The following is a 15,103-nucleotide window of genomic DNA, read 5'->3' as shown; positions in this document are numbered from 1 at the left end:
ATAAACATTTTTATTATTTTAAAATAAAATTTTAAAAATACACAACTGTTTTTAAAAATCAAACCTTTAAGCACTTATCTTCATATGGGAGTATACTATATAAAAGAAGCTACTCAAGATTTTTGACATGCTTGACATAATTGCTATTATAAAATGTATTAATTTAAGGATAGTGGAAAATAAGCACTCAGTAAATAAAAAATCCATTGCAAGGACAATGGAGACCAAAGCAACTGGAAATCCTATATAATAAAAGGCTAATATGCAAATTGACCAAACGGCAGAATGACCTGTCACTATGACGCACACTGACCATGAGGGGACAGACACTCAATGCAGGAGCTGCCCCCTGGTGGTCAGTACACTCCCACAGAGGGAGCGCTGCTCAGCCAGAAGCCGGGCTCATGGCTGGCAAGCACAGCGGCGGTGGCAGTGGCCTCTCCCACCTCCTTAGCAGGGTTAAGGATGTCCGACTGATGGCTTAGGCCCACTCTCTATGGGCCTAAGCCATCAGTTGGACATCCCTCGAGGGTTCTCAGACTGTGAGAGGGTGCAGGCCAGGCTGAGGGACCCCCACCCCCACAAGTGCACAAATTTTATGCACCGGGCCTCTAAAGTGTATATATATATATATATATATATATATATATATATATATATATATATGAAATCTTACTAACAACCCTAAAACTGGTAAGTTAGAAATTTAGCATAATTTATATACTTAAGAATAATGCCTGCTACAAAATCAGTATCACAAAAATTAATTTAATTAGAAAAACCAAATCCACCCTGCCTTCTCTATCAGAAAAAAGACCCTCTCTTTTCTACTTATGATCTACTTGCTAAATGACTCAGTTGCTTATCTAATTGCACTAAGGTAACTGAGTACTTACAATTATCAGTAACTTTTAAAAACAATATAATTTTTTTCTGAGTTTTTTTTTAAAACCACATCATTATAAAATGTTTGTGGGAGAATTTTTAAATAAAATTACCTATAAACTCTACTAAACATTTACTATTTATATTTTGGTATATTCCTTACAGATATTTTCCTACATGCATAAAATACTTTATTGTGACAAAATTGGAATCATAGTTTTCTTTAAAATACCTCATTTGTTCCTTATAAGGCTATTCCTACATTTATACTAAAATTTATAGTAAATCTTGCCGGAAAGGGGGCAGGGATCTTCTTTATTTCCTATTTTTTAGCTGGTTACTGCTGGCAAAGATGAAAACTATTAATATGCATGCATTTATATTTATTTGGCTACTTAACTCTAAGTGCTAGTAGTTTTCAATTGGTTTTTGTCAATTATACAGACAACCATGTGAAAAATAATTCTCAATAGTTAACACCTCTTGCCAATCCATGAGAAACAAAGCAGTCAGGACTATGATTTAAGCTCTGGCTAACTCTGAGTCTCTCAACGGATCCCCACTCACATACTCCTTTGAGGTTTTGCATTATTAAGATTTCCTACATCTCACAGGAGACGGGATCACATTTCCTAAAATGCTGTACATATGGCACCATAAACTAAGCAAAGCTTTGACTTTAGTTTTATGAACTTAATTTTGTTTTCATTTCATTCACATTTTTAAGTTTAATTTCATTTCAATTTGAATTTCATCCAATGAATAATATATTGAAAATCTATCTCATATTAGGTTTATACGGTCCTAGACATAGACACAAATTCAGAAAATGTTTTGACACAGATAATTTTGACAATTTTCTTCCATTATGTCTCATTTTAAAACTACAAGGTAATGTATCAATCATCACTCTGAAGTGGTCAACTTGTGACATTTTTTTAAAACTGAGAGCTGAAAAATCCAATCAAATTGTCAAAAAGCATTTGGAAATAATAAGAGAATTAATTTAATAAAAATGATGGGTTACAAAATTAACATCCACACATCAAAGATTTACCCACATAAAAAAACAACAAAAACAGCTAAACTCACTCACTTATGATATTATCTAGAATCATTGTGTCCCATCCTTTAGTGTGTGCCACAGGGATTTCCTCAAACTTTGTAATCATGTTTATAGCTTAGAGAATCTGATTTGGTCAATTTAAAATGATACCAATAATAGGCATTTATATTAACAACTTACTATGTATGGCTAATAACCAGCAGAATAATAATAATTTTAAATAGAAATTATATTAACTCCAGTATAAATAATATTGGCTCAGAAGCACAAACTCTTCTTGTATATGTTATATCTTCAATCTATTTCTCATGTAGTTAGAAATTCTAGTTCTACAATATTGAATATTATTGAATATTGAATAAATACTGCTACTATAATTAGTGATAAAAGTACTAAGTGATAGCATAAGACATTTAATTATCAACTTACTTCTAAACTATTCAAATTGAGGGAGGGGGAGCGTAACATTGCTTAAATTCATTTGTTACTAAAAATATACTTTTGGCATTAGAGGTTAGGAATCTGTAATGGCTTCAGCAAAGCCACCATCTGACTTCAGGTGATATATAAGCCTTAAGAGTACAATGTAGACAACGAAATTAAAGGTTACATGTTGGCAAGAGACTGAAAAGACATACCTAAGTATTCTGAGAAAAAAATGTTCAACAAATTAAAACTTAACCTTTAAATTTGGAATAACAGAATATGGGACATCATATCCATGAGAAGAAAAATTATGGAGAGTTTTAACCAAGAATAAGGATACCTGGAATCTAATGTTAACTTTATGCTCTTAGCCTTAGTTTATACATGTAAAATAATGATATTAGATTAAATGTTCTTTCAGGCTGAAAATTTTAATTCTTTTTTTTAATTTAAATTCTTTACTGTTCAAAGTATTATATAAGTTTCCTTGAAAATTTTAATTAAGTCATTTACAAATGAAATTAGTCTAGAATAAAATAGTTATACTTATTTTACTCTTAATTATTTAAGCTCCAATTATTTAGGGCACCAATAGATACATAATAAATAGGACAGAAACTATTGATTTAAAGAATCAGATATTTTTATCTCTTAGATCTTTTGCATATACACACACACACACACATAAATATACACACACACACAAACAAATATTTAAAAATACTTTCTTTTCAGCATGGCAAATGTTCTCAAATGATACGACACTGACTCAGGACTTTTAAAAACTTTACTCTCTGCAGTATTTTAAATGTGAGAAAGATCTCAACTGAAGTCAATATGTGAATTTACATACATATTTCTTAGTAACAAAATGTGACAACTTGAAAAACATTCTCTTTAAGACAGTATAAATCAGGACATAGCTAAATGTTTGCTGCCATCTGGTGGCTAATTTTACTTTATAAAATTTGTTTCATTAGTTGTTTATATTGTTTATATTCAAACTAGAGACCGGTGCATAAAATTTGAGGGGGGGGGGGGGGCGTATCCCTCAGCCCGGCCTGCATCCTCTTGCAATCCAGGACCCCTCATGTCCATCCCTCTCGCAATCTGGGATGCTGTATGCACCAGTGACCATACTTTATATTCATACAGGTGAAAGGCATCTTGCTATTGTGTGGGCAGCTACATTTTTTTTGCTCTGATTATAAAAAGTAGTACATACTTTTTATACATGATCCTTCTGAGGCAGTAGTACCATTTTCCCCTCTTATGGGTGGAAAAACTGAAGCAGAGAGAAGTAATTGGCTTTGTCACACAGTTATAAGTGTCAGAATCAGGGCTGACAAAATGTGCAAGCCAGAGTTCATGCATGTCATCTCTGCATCATCCTGTTTTTTCAGTGTTAGAGTAGCCTTGTCAGGTTTTAATTTTTAAATCTAAGAGACTGTTCCCCTAGGCCTGGCTGGCGATCAGGGCCATCTGTGGGGCAACCGATAAGCGGGGCGATCGGGAGGGGCCCCCGCTGGCACCTGTCTTGGCTGGCAACCTGGCACTGCCAGCTGGCCGGCCCTGACTCCCAATCAGCACCACTGGTCATCTGCCTCCTGGTAGTCAGTGCGTGTCATAGCAACTGGTCGTTCTGCCGTTCAGTTGATTTGCATATTAGGGCTTTATTACATAAAACTAGAGGCCTGGTGCACGGATTTGTGCACCGGTGTGGTCCCTCAGCCTGGTCTGTACCCTCTCACAATATGGGACCCCTCAGGGGATGTCAGATAGCCAGTTTCAGCCTGATCCCTGCAGGCCCGATCCAGACAGGAGGGAGCCCAATCATATGAGTTGAGCATCTGTCCCCTGGTGGTCAGTGTGTGTCAAAGTGACCAATCAACTGGTTGTTTGGTTGCTTAGGCTTTTATATATACTAGAGGCCTGGTGCACGAAACTCATGCATGGGTAGGATTCCTAGGCCTGTCAGCAATCAGGACCAATCAGGGCCTTCCGGCTGCCAGCCAGGGCCTTCCTTTGTTCCATGCCACCCCCTGGTGATCAGCGCACGTCATAACGAGCAATCAAACTTCTGCTCTCCTGGTCGAACTCCTGAGGGGATGCTTTACATATTAGCCTTTTATATACATACTAGAGGCCCGGTGCACGAAATCAGTGCATGTGGGGGAGGGGAGTAACCCTCAGCCTAGCCTGCACCCTCTCGCAGTCCAGGAGCCCTCGGGGGATGTCTAACTGATGGCTTAGGCCCACTCACCATGGGATATCCTTAAGACTGTCAGTCGGACATCCTTAACGCTGCCATGGAGGCGAGAGAGGTTCTCACCACCACTGCTGCGCTTGCCAGCTGTGAGCCCGGCTTCTGGCTGAGTGGCGCTCCCTCTGTGGGAGCACACTGACCACCAGGGGGGCAGCTCCTGCATTGAGCGTCTGCCCCTTGGTGGTCAGTGTGCATCATAGCAACCAGTTGCTCTGCCATTCAGTCGATTTGCTTATTATTTGCTTATTAGCCTTTTATTATATAGGATAGATTCTAGAATTATTAGCTATCTTGTAGCTAGTAATTCAATAGATTGTATTTTAAAAATTTTTTTCCATTAACTGTTTATGCTTCAGTTTTATAGTTATAAATTCAAAAAGGACTGCTTAAGCCATTGCTGGGGTCCAACCCCAGCAGGTCCAGGGGTCCCCAAAGGTGTGGACGGAGTCGGCGAAGAAGGAATGACACGGAGATAGCGTTCAGTTGATCAGCAGCCTAGCCAGGATCTCCAGCCAGGATCTCCAGCCAAGTTCTGGTCTGGATCTCCAGAGAGGTTCTGTTCAGGATCTCCAGCCAGGTTCTGTGTCCATGTTCTCTTGCTAGGTTCTCCAGGTTCTCCAGTCAGGTTCTGTAGCCATGTTCCCTCGCTAGGTTCTCCAGCCAGGTTCTGTCCAGGTTCTCCAGCCAGGTTCAGTCACCAGGTTCTAGTCAGGTTCTCTTGCCAATTTCTGTAGTCAGGTTCAGTCCAGGATCTTTTGCCATGTTCTCTCGCTAGGTTCTGTCTCTAGGTTCTGAAGTCAGTTTCTGTCCAGGATCTTTTGCCATGTTCTCTCCAGCGAAGTTCTTCTGTCTCTAGAGAACGTTCTGTGTAGGTTCTGTGCCTAGGTTCTGTCTCTCTCTGTCTTGTTGCATCTGTATTTATACCAGTTGATTCCAATCCTATCAATCTCTATTCCAAAGGTTAGGGCGTTTCTTATCTCCATTCCAGGGAGTAAAGATTATGTAGCCTAAGAATGATTGTTCATAGTTAAAGTGATTAATTACCCGCCTGGCACTTAGTTGAGGGGTTTTATTCCCTCCCTAACTTCAGGGGAAAATCCCTACCTGGGGAAACAATCTTTCTCAGAGAGGAGACCTTGGTTAAAACACATAGCGCCAAGAAGGTGAGCAAACATTTCTAGAACAGCATGCCATATATGCCAGGTCCTTTGAAACAGCAAGGATGGACCGGCTCCCGGCAAATTCCCCCTTTTTTATTTTTTAAAAGCAGGCATTAAAAAGAAAAACCCAAAATGCTCTCTTGTGTCCATTTTAAGAGTAGGATTGGCGCTTTCCGCTATTACCTGAGTCCTGATCTATCACCCCAGGGAGAGCTTGCCAATCCTGCACTTTCCCAGGGTGGAAAGGCTGCAGTGGGGTTAAGGATAAGGCTCCTTGGGCCTACCTTCTCCCATGCCATTACATTTACCTTTCCTTCCTCAGAAAAGCATGGACATATTTCTTGTATAAAACGTTCTGTCTGACTGGGAGTAACCTTAATTCCTCTGCTAGCAAGCATATATGTTAAAAGATCAATACAGAATCTTTTTTCTTTGGACTCAGTATGGCACATCTTCTCAATCTAAGTTCTGTACTATCCACCTTCTTACCCTACTTATCTTCTATAGGGGGGTCTGTAGCACCCTGGTGGCGTCCTATCCGTCCCGAGTGTGGGGGTTCTCAATGGAGGGGGCTTACCTAGGGGAATCCTGTTCCAGGGGTTCCCAAAGGTGTGGACGGAGTTGGCGAAGACTATCCACCCTCTTCCTACGGTGGAGTCCTATCCATCCTGAGAGTGGGGCTTACCTAGGGGTCCCTGTTCGGGCGCCAGATGCTGGGGTCCCACCCCAGCAGGTCCAGGGGTCCCCAAAGGTGTGGACGGAGTTGGCAAAGAAGGAATGACACAGAGGCAGCATTCAGTTGATCAGCATGGTTGGGTTCTCTTGCTTGGTTCTCCAGTCAGATTCTCCAGGTTCTCCAGCCAGGTTCTGTGTCCATGTTCTCTTGCTAGGTTCTCCAGGTTCTCCAGTCAGGTTCTGTAGCCATGTTCCCTCGCTAGGTTCTCCAGCCAGGTTCAGTCACCAGGTTCTAGTCAGGTTCTCTTGCCAATTTCTGTAGTCAGGTTCAGTCCAGGATCTTTTGCCATGTTCTCTCGCTAGGTTCTGTCTCTAGGTTCTGAAGTCAGTTTCTGTCCAGGATCTTTTGCCATGTTCTCTCCAGCGAAGTTCTTCTGTCTCTAGAGAACGTTCTGTGTAGGTTCTGTGCCTAGGTTCTGTCTCCCTCTGTCTTGTTGCATCTGTATTTATACCAGTTGATTCCAATCCTATCAATCTCTATTCCAAAGGTTAGGGCGTTTCTTATCTCCATTCCAGGGAGTAAAGATTATGTAGCTTAAGCATGATTGTTCATAGTTAAAGTGATTAATTACCCGCCTGGCACTTAGTTGAGGGGTTTTATTCCCTCCCTAACTTCAGGGGAAAATCCCTACCTGGGGAAACAATCTTTCTCAGAGAGGAGACCTTGGTTAAAACACATAGCGCCAAGAAGGTGAGCAAACATTTCTAGAACAGCATGCCATATATGCCAGGTCCTTTGAAACAGCAAGGATGGACCGGCTCCCAGCAAGCCATCTACTCTGACATCTTGATAAATGAAGGAGTAATTTCTAAAATAGGCAATCACTATAATGCAAGGATCTGTTTTGTGTATGAATACCTAGACCAGGGGTCCTCAAACTACGGCCCACGGGACACATGCAAATACAAATACTGTATTTGTTCCCGTTTTGTTTCTTTTACTTCAAAATAAGATATGTGCAGTGTGCATAGGAATTTGTTCATAGTTTTTTTTTAAACTATAGTCCGGCCCTCCAACGGTCTGAGGGACAGTGAACTGGCCCCCTGTTTAAAAAGTTTGAGGATCCCTGACCTAGACCAATGAAAAAAAATTCTTCCATATAATGAGCAATTGTGTAAGCCCTATAACAAAAACTGTCTCCATCATTTTTCTAGCCAACATTCTGTTTTATGCATTAACATTGCATTACTTCTATAAACCATTTTGTGGAACAAACGTCCTTTATTTACAACATATTTTTGAACTATAGAAATGTTCAAAAGCAAAAAAAAAAGTCTATTTACTGTTTTAAACATTTAGGTAGGACATTCTAGCCATGTATTATCTACTTTATAAACCATAATAATTATACCTCAAATATCTTTCATAAGAAGACTTAACTATGATAAAATAAGCATTTTACTGTCATAGGAATGTCCAAGCAATGTGAGTTACAGTACTATTGTACTGAAAAGGGTCATCTATCAATACATTATCTTCTTATCATTTGTATGTGTCTTATCATTTGAGAATATATGCCATGTTGAAGAGAATGTATTTTTAAATATATATATACAAAAGATGCAAAAGACAAAAAAAATCTGATTTTTGAAACAGTAGTTTCTGTCTTTCTAATATATATTCATTGGTGCCCTAAATAATTGTAGCTTAAATAATTAAGAGCAAAATAAGTATAACTACTTTATTATAGACTAATTTCATTTGTCATACCCATTTGTAAATGACTTAAGAATTAAAATTTTCAGGCTGAAAGAACATTTAGTCTATTATCACTATTCTACATGTGAAAACTAAGGCCAGGAGCATAAAGCGAACAAGAGATCCCAGGTTTCCTTCTTCTTGTAACTCTCCATAGTCTTTCTCCTTGTGGATATGATGTCCCATATTCTGTTATTTCAAATTTAAAGGTTAAAGTTTTAATTTGTTGAAAATTTTTTTCTCAAAATACTTAGGTGTGTATTTTTGGTCTCTTGACAACTTGCAACCTTTAATTGTGTTGTCCATACTCTTAAGGCTCATATATCACCTGAATGATATATGAATTTTTTAATAAACTTATGTTATTTGTGCAAAAGTGATAGTCTATATCTATAGCATGTCTCACCACTAATGATGAAGAAAGTAAATTATCTTTTATAGGACCTATATTTTATCCAAGAGCTACTATGGGCTTCCTGAATTCTGGTAGTCATTTAACTTTGATAATTTGAATTTCTCACGTATCTTCACATTAATCTATATCAGTGGTTCTCAACCTTCCTAATGCCGTGACCCTTTAACACAGTTCCTCATGTTGTTGTGACCCCCAATTTCATTGTTACAAATTGAACATAATTAAAGCATAGTGATTAATCACAAAAACAATATGTAATTATATATGTGTTTTCTGATGGTCTTAGGCGACCCCTGTGAAAGGGGTCGTTCGACCCCCAAAGGGGTGGTCGCGACCCACAGGTTGAGAACCACTGATCTATATAGTATAAAAATAATTATATATTCTGTATGTACATATTCACAATTCACATTTGATTTTAAGAGGCTGGACTGAGAAAACTGGATCGGCGACTCTCCTGATAGGAAACGCAACTGGCTTTATCTCATTATTGCTTGCAGTTAGATAAGGGAACAGCAGAACAGAATACCCTCTATTTTACAAACAGCCAGGCCTAAGAGCTTCCATGAAAATCACAGGGTACAAGTCCCAAAAGCCTCACCCAATCAGAGTCAGAGGAGCTATAAGGTTAAAAGGGCCTTCCATAAACTAGCAACTGAGTGTTTCATGTGTCTATATTTTTAAAATATCTTTTCCAAAACAATTTATTAAACCAGCTTTCCTCAATACACACAAAACTAAAACTCTCTTATATTCACAATTAGCAATTAACAATTAGAAATGCATAGGTTTAGCTTGAATGCACTGCCATGGAGTTTTAACTCTTCATAATAGATTAAGAACTTACAGCATCTGCTTTACAAATGGTGTTGGCTACATGTCGACATAGCATCTTGAGCCAGTTCTCTTTTGGAAGTTCCTCCGATGTCATCTGGAAACTGAGCAGCACATTTGCCTGCTCTGTTGGTGGCCTCACGAGCAAGGCAAAAGCATTATGGCAATCTAGGGTCCCAGAATTATAAACAATGTTATTCTTGGAAAATGATAGATCTATTCAAGTTTAGTTACCTCAGATCAACAACATTCCAATGAAATGTATGATCTTTTCTCCACCCTTCCTACCCCCTCTATTTCTAATTGGACAAAGAGTATCACCGTTTTACATTGAAACATTAGAAAGAACTGTAACAGTAAGTACCATATGAAGAACCAACAATAAGTTGACATTACATAAACAGTATTTTCTATGACATTTAATATTTTATATGCTGGAGTTTTAAACAATTAGAATGTATCATTACTTAGTATCCTAGAATTTGAGTTTTAAAATGAAATGGCATTGTAAGAATAATTTAAAAACTCAACCTATTTAAATCAAGTTTAAAGAAACGTAATTTTTAAATATTAAAATTGTTACAAAATGTTTTGTGACCAAGATGCAGAACCTATTTTAAACAATGAAGTCTTCCACAATTATAATCCAAAGATATGGAAATGATTTAAAACAAATGTACCACATAACCCATAATTCAAATTCGACAATAGAATAAAGATAGCAATGCAAGTTACTATTCAAATTTTCTTTAATTGTTACTTAGGGTGCACTAACTCATGCACATCATTTCTTTCATCATGAGAGGATGGGATCAGTAATGGTGCCAGCTTACATTGTAAAAACTATGCCTAACACCCAAAATATGACCAATAACGACATATCACTACTGCCAGTTAAACAGATACTATTTTGACTAGGTATAAACCTTTGGCAATTTCAGGCATTCAGAGAAACTTCCCTAACACTATCAAAGTTGAGGGAGAAAGCTTCCCTTAATATACATTTAACTCCATGCCAAGACTACCATAGTTACTTAGGGTGCATTTACTCATGCACATCATTCCTGGTCATCTCCTAACTGTATCCTTAACAATGCAGCCAGTGGCAACAAGGAAAGTATAAGATGCAGAGCACAGGTGATTTATTTTGGATTCTGAAGAAATAAAATGTTTTGGTGTGGGAACAGGCTGGGTTAGGGTACATAGCACTTTCATGTGAAAAAAATATAAGGAAGTGAAACAAATCTGCAGTAGTGAGTATGAACTATTTTTATTTAGCAATAGTTTATCCAATAAGCATACCTTCTGTCTCTCTTATGTCCAGCACTTTCTTAATTTGAGAAAGAGGCATTAGATGAATATGCTTAAGAGAAGCAGGGGGTCGGGTCTGGCCATGAGGACTCCTAAAAGTGCCAATAACTTTGTGGCGTTTCCTTGCTATCTGATTATAGAAAAACAAAAGTCATTATAAGTAATATGAATAAAAACAAAGACAAAATACTTAAAAATAAAATGCACTAATCACATAAATCTATATGCAGCTCATCTATTAGTCATTCCAGAATTACTATGGGATAAGAAGCTATGTAAAAAAAATCATACATGTACTTGTGTAACAGGTATGCTCATGTTTATATGATAAGAGTTCAAAGGTCAGGAAACCAGGCCAAGGGACAGGATCTATGCAAAAAATCCTTGAGGAGTGAAAAAACTTAGAAGCATTGTGAAAACTAACAGGATCAGAGAACTGAGGAATTTCCTTGTGTTTAGGAAGGAAAATAGGTACTCTGGGACCGCTATATTGGGCACAAAAGATAACTGATATCAGTTTAAGAGCAGAATTCACAATTATCTCAGATCCTGAGAATAAAGGAGTAAATAACAGAGAAATGGTTCTCACTCTCATTATTTTCACTAGAGGCCTGGTGCAACAAAAATTTGTGCACTCGGGGGGGGGGGGGGGAGGAGGGTCCCTCAGCCCGGCCTATGCCCTCTTGCAGTCTGGGACCCCTCAGGAGATGACCACCTGCTGGCTTAGGCCCGCTCCCCAGGGGATTGGGCCTAAGATGGCAATCAGACATCCCTCTGGCAGCCCAGCAGCCCTCGGGGGATGTCCACTTGCCAGCAGGGAGCAGGCCTAAACTGCAGTCAGACATCCTTAGCACTGCTGAGGAGGCAGGAGAGGCTCCCACCACCACCGCTGTACTGGCAGCCATCAGCCTGGCTTGTGGCTGAGCAGAGCTCCTCCAATGTGAGAGCGCCCTGAACACCAGAGGGCAACTCCTACATTGAGCGTCTGCCCCCTGGTGGTCAGTGTGTGTCATAGTGACCAGTCATTCCCAGTCCTTCTGCTGTTAGGGTCAGTTTGCATATTACCCTTTTACTATATAGGACAGAGGACTGGTGCATGGGTGGGGGCCGGCTGGTTTTCCCTGAAGGGTGTCCCGGATCAGGGTGGGGGTCCCGCTTGGGTGCCTGGCCAGCCTGGATGAGGGGATGATGGCTGTTTGCAGCTGGTCACACCCCCTTCAGGGTGGGGGTCCCAACTAGGGTGCCTGGCCAGTCTGGGTGAGGGGCTGAGGGCCTTTTTTCAGGCTGGCGGGTGACTGAAGCTCCCAACCTCTCCTTTTTTTCTTTTTCTTTTTTTTTTATTCTGGGATTTATTTACCTTCTATGGCTGTCACTGGAACTGAGAGCCAGCTTTAGCTCTGAGGCTCGGCTTTAGCTCTGAGGCTCGGCTCCAGCTCTGAGACCTCAGCTGCTGAAAGCAGGTATCTGGGTTTGTTTGGCTTCTATAATTGAAACACTGTTGCAGCTCCAGCTCTGAGGCCCGGCTGGCTGAAAGCAGGTTTATGGGGTTTGTTTAGCTTCTATAATTGCAACATTGTTTCTTAGAGTGCAGCTCAGAGCCCAGCAGCGGCAGGCGGGGAACCTTGGCTTCCTCCATCACTGGAGCAACCAAGCCTCCTGTTCGCTTCAGCTGCCTGGCTGCTGGCAGCCATCTTGGTTGGCAGTTAATTTGCATATCACCCTGATTAGCCCATGGGAAGCGTGTCGGAGGTATGGTTAATTACCATGTTTGTCTATTATTAGATAGGATAACATCGAGAAAGGGGACAGTTAAAAGGTAACTAAACAATAAATTAAACAAATGGTACAAATTATAAACTCAAAGTGCTATGTTAAGATATAACTTTACCTAAACTGAGGATTCCTGCAAAAGTAAGAGATAAACAAAATAACACTGGAAAAACCATGGGCAAAATCAGAAAGGACCCTGTGATTCACGATGTATTTGAGTTCTGTGAATTTTATAAGGTCTTTAAATTTATTGTTTTCATTTCCACAAAAGCCTGGTATGTTATTTAGCTTTTTTAAAAGAACATCTCCTGTGAGGTAATAATCATCAACTGAAAGACATCCACACAAAATGTCTTAGATTAGGTTACTTAATGAATTGAGATTAACCGGTCACCATCATGAATATGACAAAGTATGGCTGAAAAGTATATCTACTTAAGTGTTGCCTAATTAGAAAAGATCAAAGGGAGTCAGTACATATTCATATTGAAGCAAAACTATGACTCAGATCTATATTAAATATTAAAAGTTAATTTATATTAATGTAGTGATAATAAGCACTAAAAACTTAAATATTTTCACTAATATTTAAATATACATTAAATTAACTTGGTTAAGCAGAATAAATACAATTTTAAGATTTTTTTAAAAAGGAAAAGCAATGACAAGTGTTAATACTTTTTGTTGTTGTTGATCATCACTGGAGGATATTTTTCCATTGATTTTTAGAGAGTGGAAGGGAGGGGGAGAGACAGAGAGAGAGAAACATCGATACACATCAATTGGTTGCCTCCCATATATGCCCCAACTGAGGGGATCGAGCCTGCAACCGAGGTATGCACCCTTGACAGGAATCGAACCCAGGACCCTTCAGATAAGGGTCCACGCTCTATCCACTGAGCCAAACTACCTGGTATTAATATTAATATTAAAGACACACATGCTAGTACATCAAGGTAAAAAACTCAAAACAAATAAAATATAAAAAGAAAAGTATATTCTTAAATACTAAATTAGTTTAACTTCAGTAAAACATCACCTGCCATATTTAAAAGAAGTCAATATAGATTTTATCCATTTTAATCGTTTCTAACTTTCATCTTACTCTTCATTCCAAATTTGCTAAGAGGTTTGGTTATTTGTGATTTTTGTTTTTCAATTTATTAATTTTAGAGGGGGCGGGGAAGAAGGCAGAGAGAGGAGGGAGGGAGAGAGGGAAACATTGATTTGTTGTTTCAGTTATTCATTCATTCATTGGTTGATTCTTGTATGTGTCCTGACGGGGGGTAGGGGATGTCAAACCACAACCTTGGCATATTGGGACAATTTAACCAAAGAGCTATTTGGCCAGGACTGTTTGGTTTTTTTCAGACAAACAAGCTAAAGAATGAGAGTTTAGGATTATAAATCTTTAAGTCCAAATTTAATGTTAGAAATAGTATTGTTTCAATTACTATGATTCTGAGACAGGAAAACTAAGAGAGAGTAGAACAAAAAGTCACTGGTGAATGAAATGAGAGGCCAGGGTATTACATAACTGACTGGAAGCTACAGGGAATGACAAATGGCAAGAATTAAAGTGGAAGGGGAGTCAATGAGCCAGTTATAGAATACTTCAAGGAATTTGAAGGGATGTAAGATTAAAAAAATTAAAGTTAACTACAACTCTCTCAGGATTAAAGGATTAAAACCCAGAATGGATTAGCTGGGAAGTAAAGATAACCTAACCAATTAGATGAATGGAGCCAGTAGACCAAGGACTTCAACAGGAAAATCCTAAAAAAACCTTAATAGTACCTAACAGAGAAGAACTGAGCAACTATGGCCAGACAGTAAAACTCCATGATAATGCCTACTCAGGTAAAATATGATTTATCTGCCTCATGAATTTTTATTATAACTTTCTCAGTTCTGGGTATGGTCAATTATGTATAGTATTTTCAGTGTCGTTATTTATGTATTTTCTAACATTCCTGAAAAAATGAAAATATTTTTCACTAATCTCACAACAACAAAACTCTGCGTTTAACACAGTGAACTTTTGGTGACTGGGTATGACTCATTCTCTAAGAGTCCCCTGTGTTTTATAATAATATACATGAAACAAGAGCACAACTCTAGAAGACATGTAGAAAAGGAAAAAAGAAAGAGGTATAGATTTCTTCTTCTTCTTCTTTTTTTTTTTTTTTTTTAAGGAAACCCATCAAATTACTTTCATGAAAGCAACAGGTAGATACCAAATAACAGAAATGTCAAATTAGTCTTCTGGTGAATCTGGTGAATTAATATCTATTTTATCAAAATGAATAGCTTTATCTCCTGAGATGAAGGAAAATACACTCCTTTATGTTCCACATTAGGCTATTTTAATGTTTGAAAGTACACTATTAACAGAATGAAAGAAAAGAGTTGAAAAAGCAGCCCTAGCTGTTTTGGCTCAGTGGCTAGAGCGTCAGCCTGCAGACTGAAGGGTCCTGGGTTCAATTCCAGTCAAGGGCACATGCTGGGGTTGTGGGCTCAACCCCCAGTAGGGGGC

The 15,103-nt window shown here is 38.7% G+C and overlaps 1 protein-coding gene across 12 annotated transcripts in view; it reads right to left on the bottom strand.

Moving 5' to 3' along the window:
* Nucleotides 1-15,103, bottom strand: part of ECT2 (epithelial cell transforming 2) — a gene marked incomplete at both ends in the record, with an annotated part of 62,130 nt that overhangs the window by 7,343 nt on the left and 39,684 nt on the right. For 11 of the 12 annotated variants that reach the window (XM_081087290.1, XM_081087293.1, XM_081087296.1 and 8 more), the window contains 2 exons: nucleotides 9,500-9,654; nucleotides 10,789-10,927. In XM_081087290.1, the coding sequence (XP_080943416.1) occupies nucleotides 9,500-9,654; nucleotides 10,789-10,927 (294 nt within the window). The remainder of the gene's footprint in view (nucleotides 1-9,499; nucleotides 9,655-10,788; nucleotides 10,928-15,103) is intronic. The other variant, XM_081087295.1, reaches the window with a different exon arrangement.

This window comes from Myotis nattereri (genome assembly GCF_964212035.1).
Source record: "Myotis nattereri genome assembly, chromosome: 3".
NCBI lineage: Eukaryota > Metazoa > Chordata > Mammalia > Chiroptera > Vespertilionidae > Myotis > Myotis nattereri.
The sequence above is the reverse complement of the archived record's forward strand: the minus strand, read 5'-3'. Positions and strand labels throughout refer to the sequence as shown.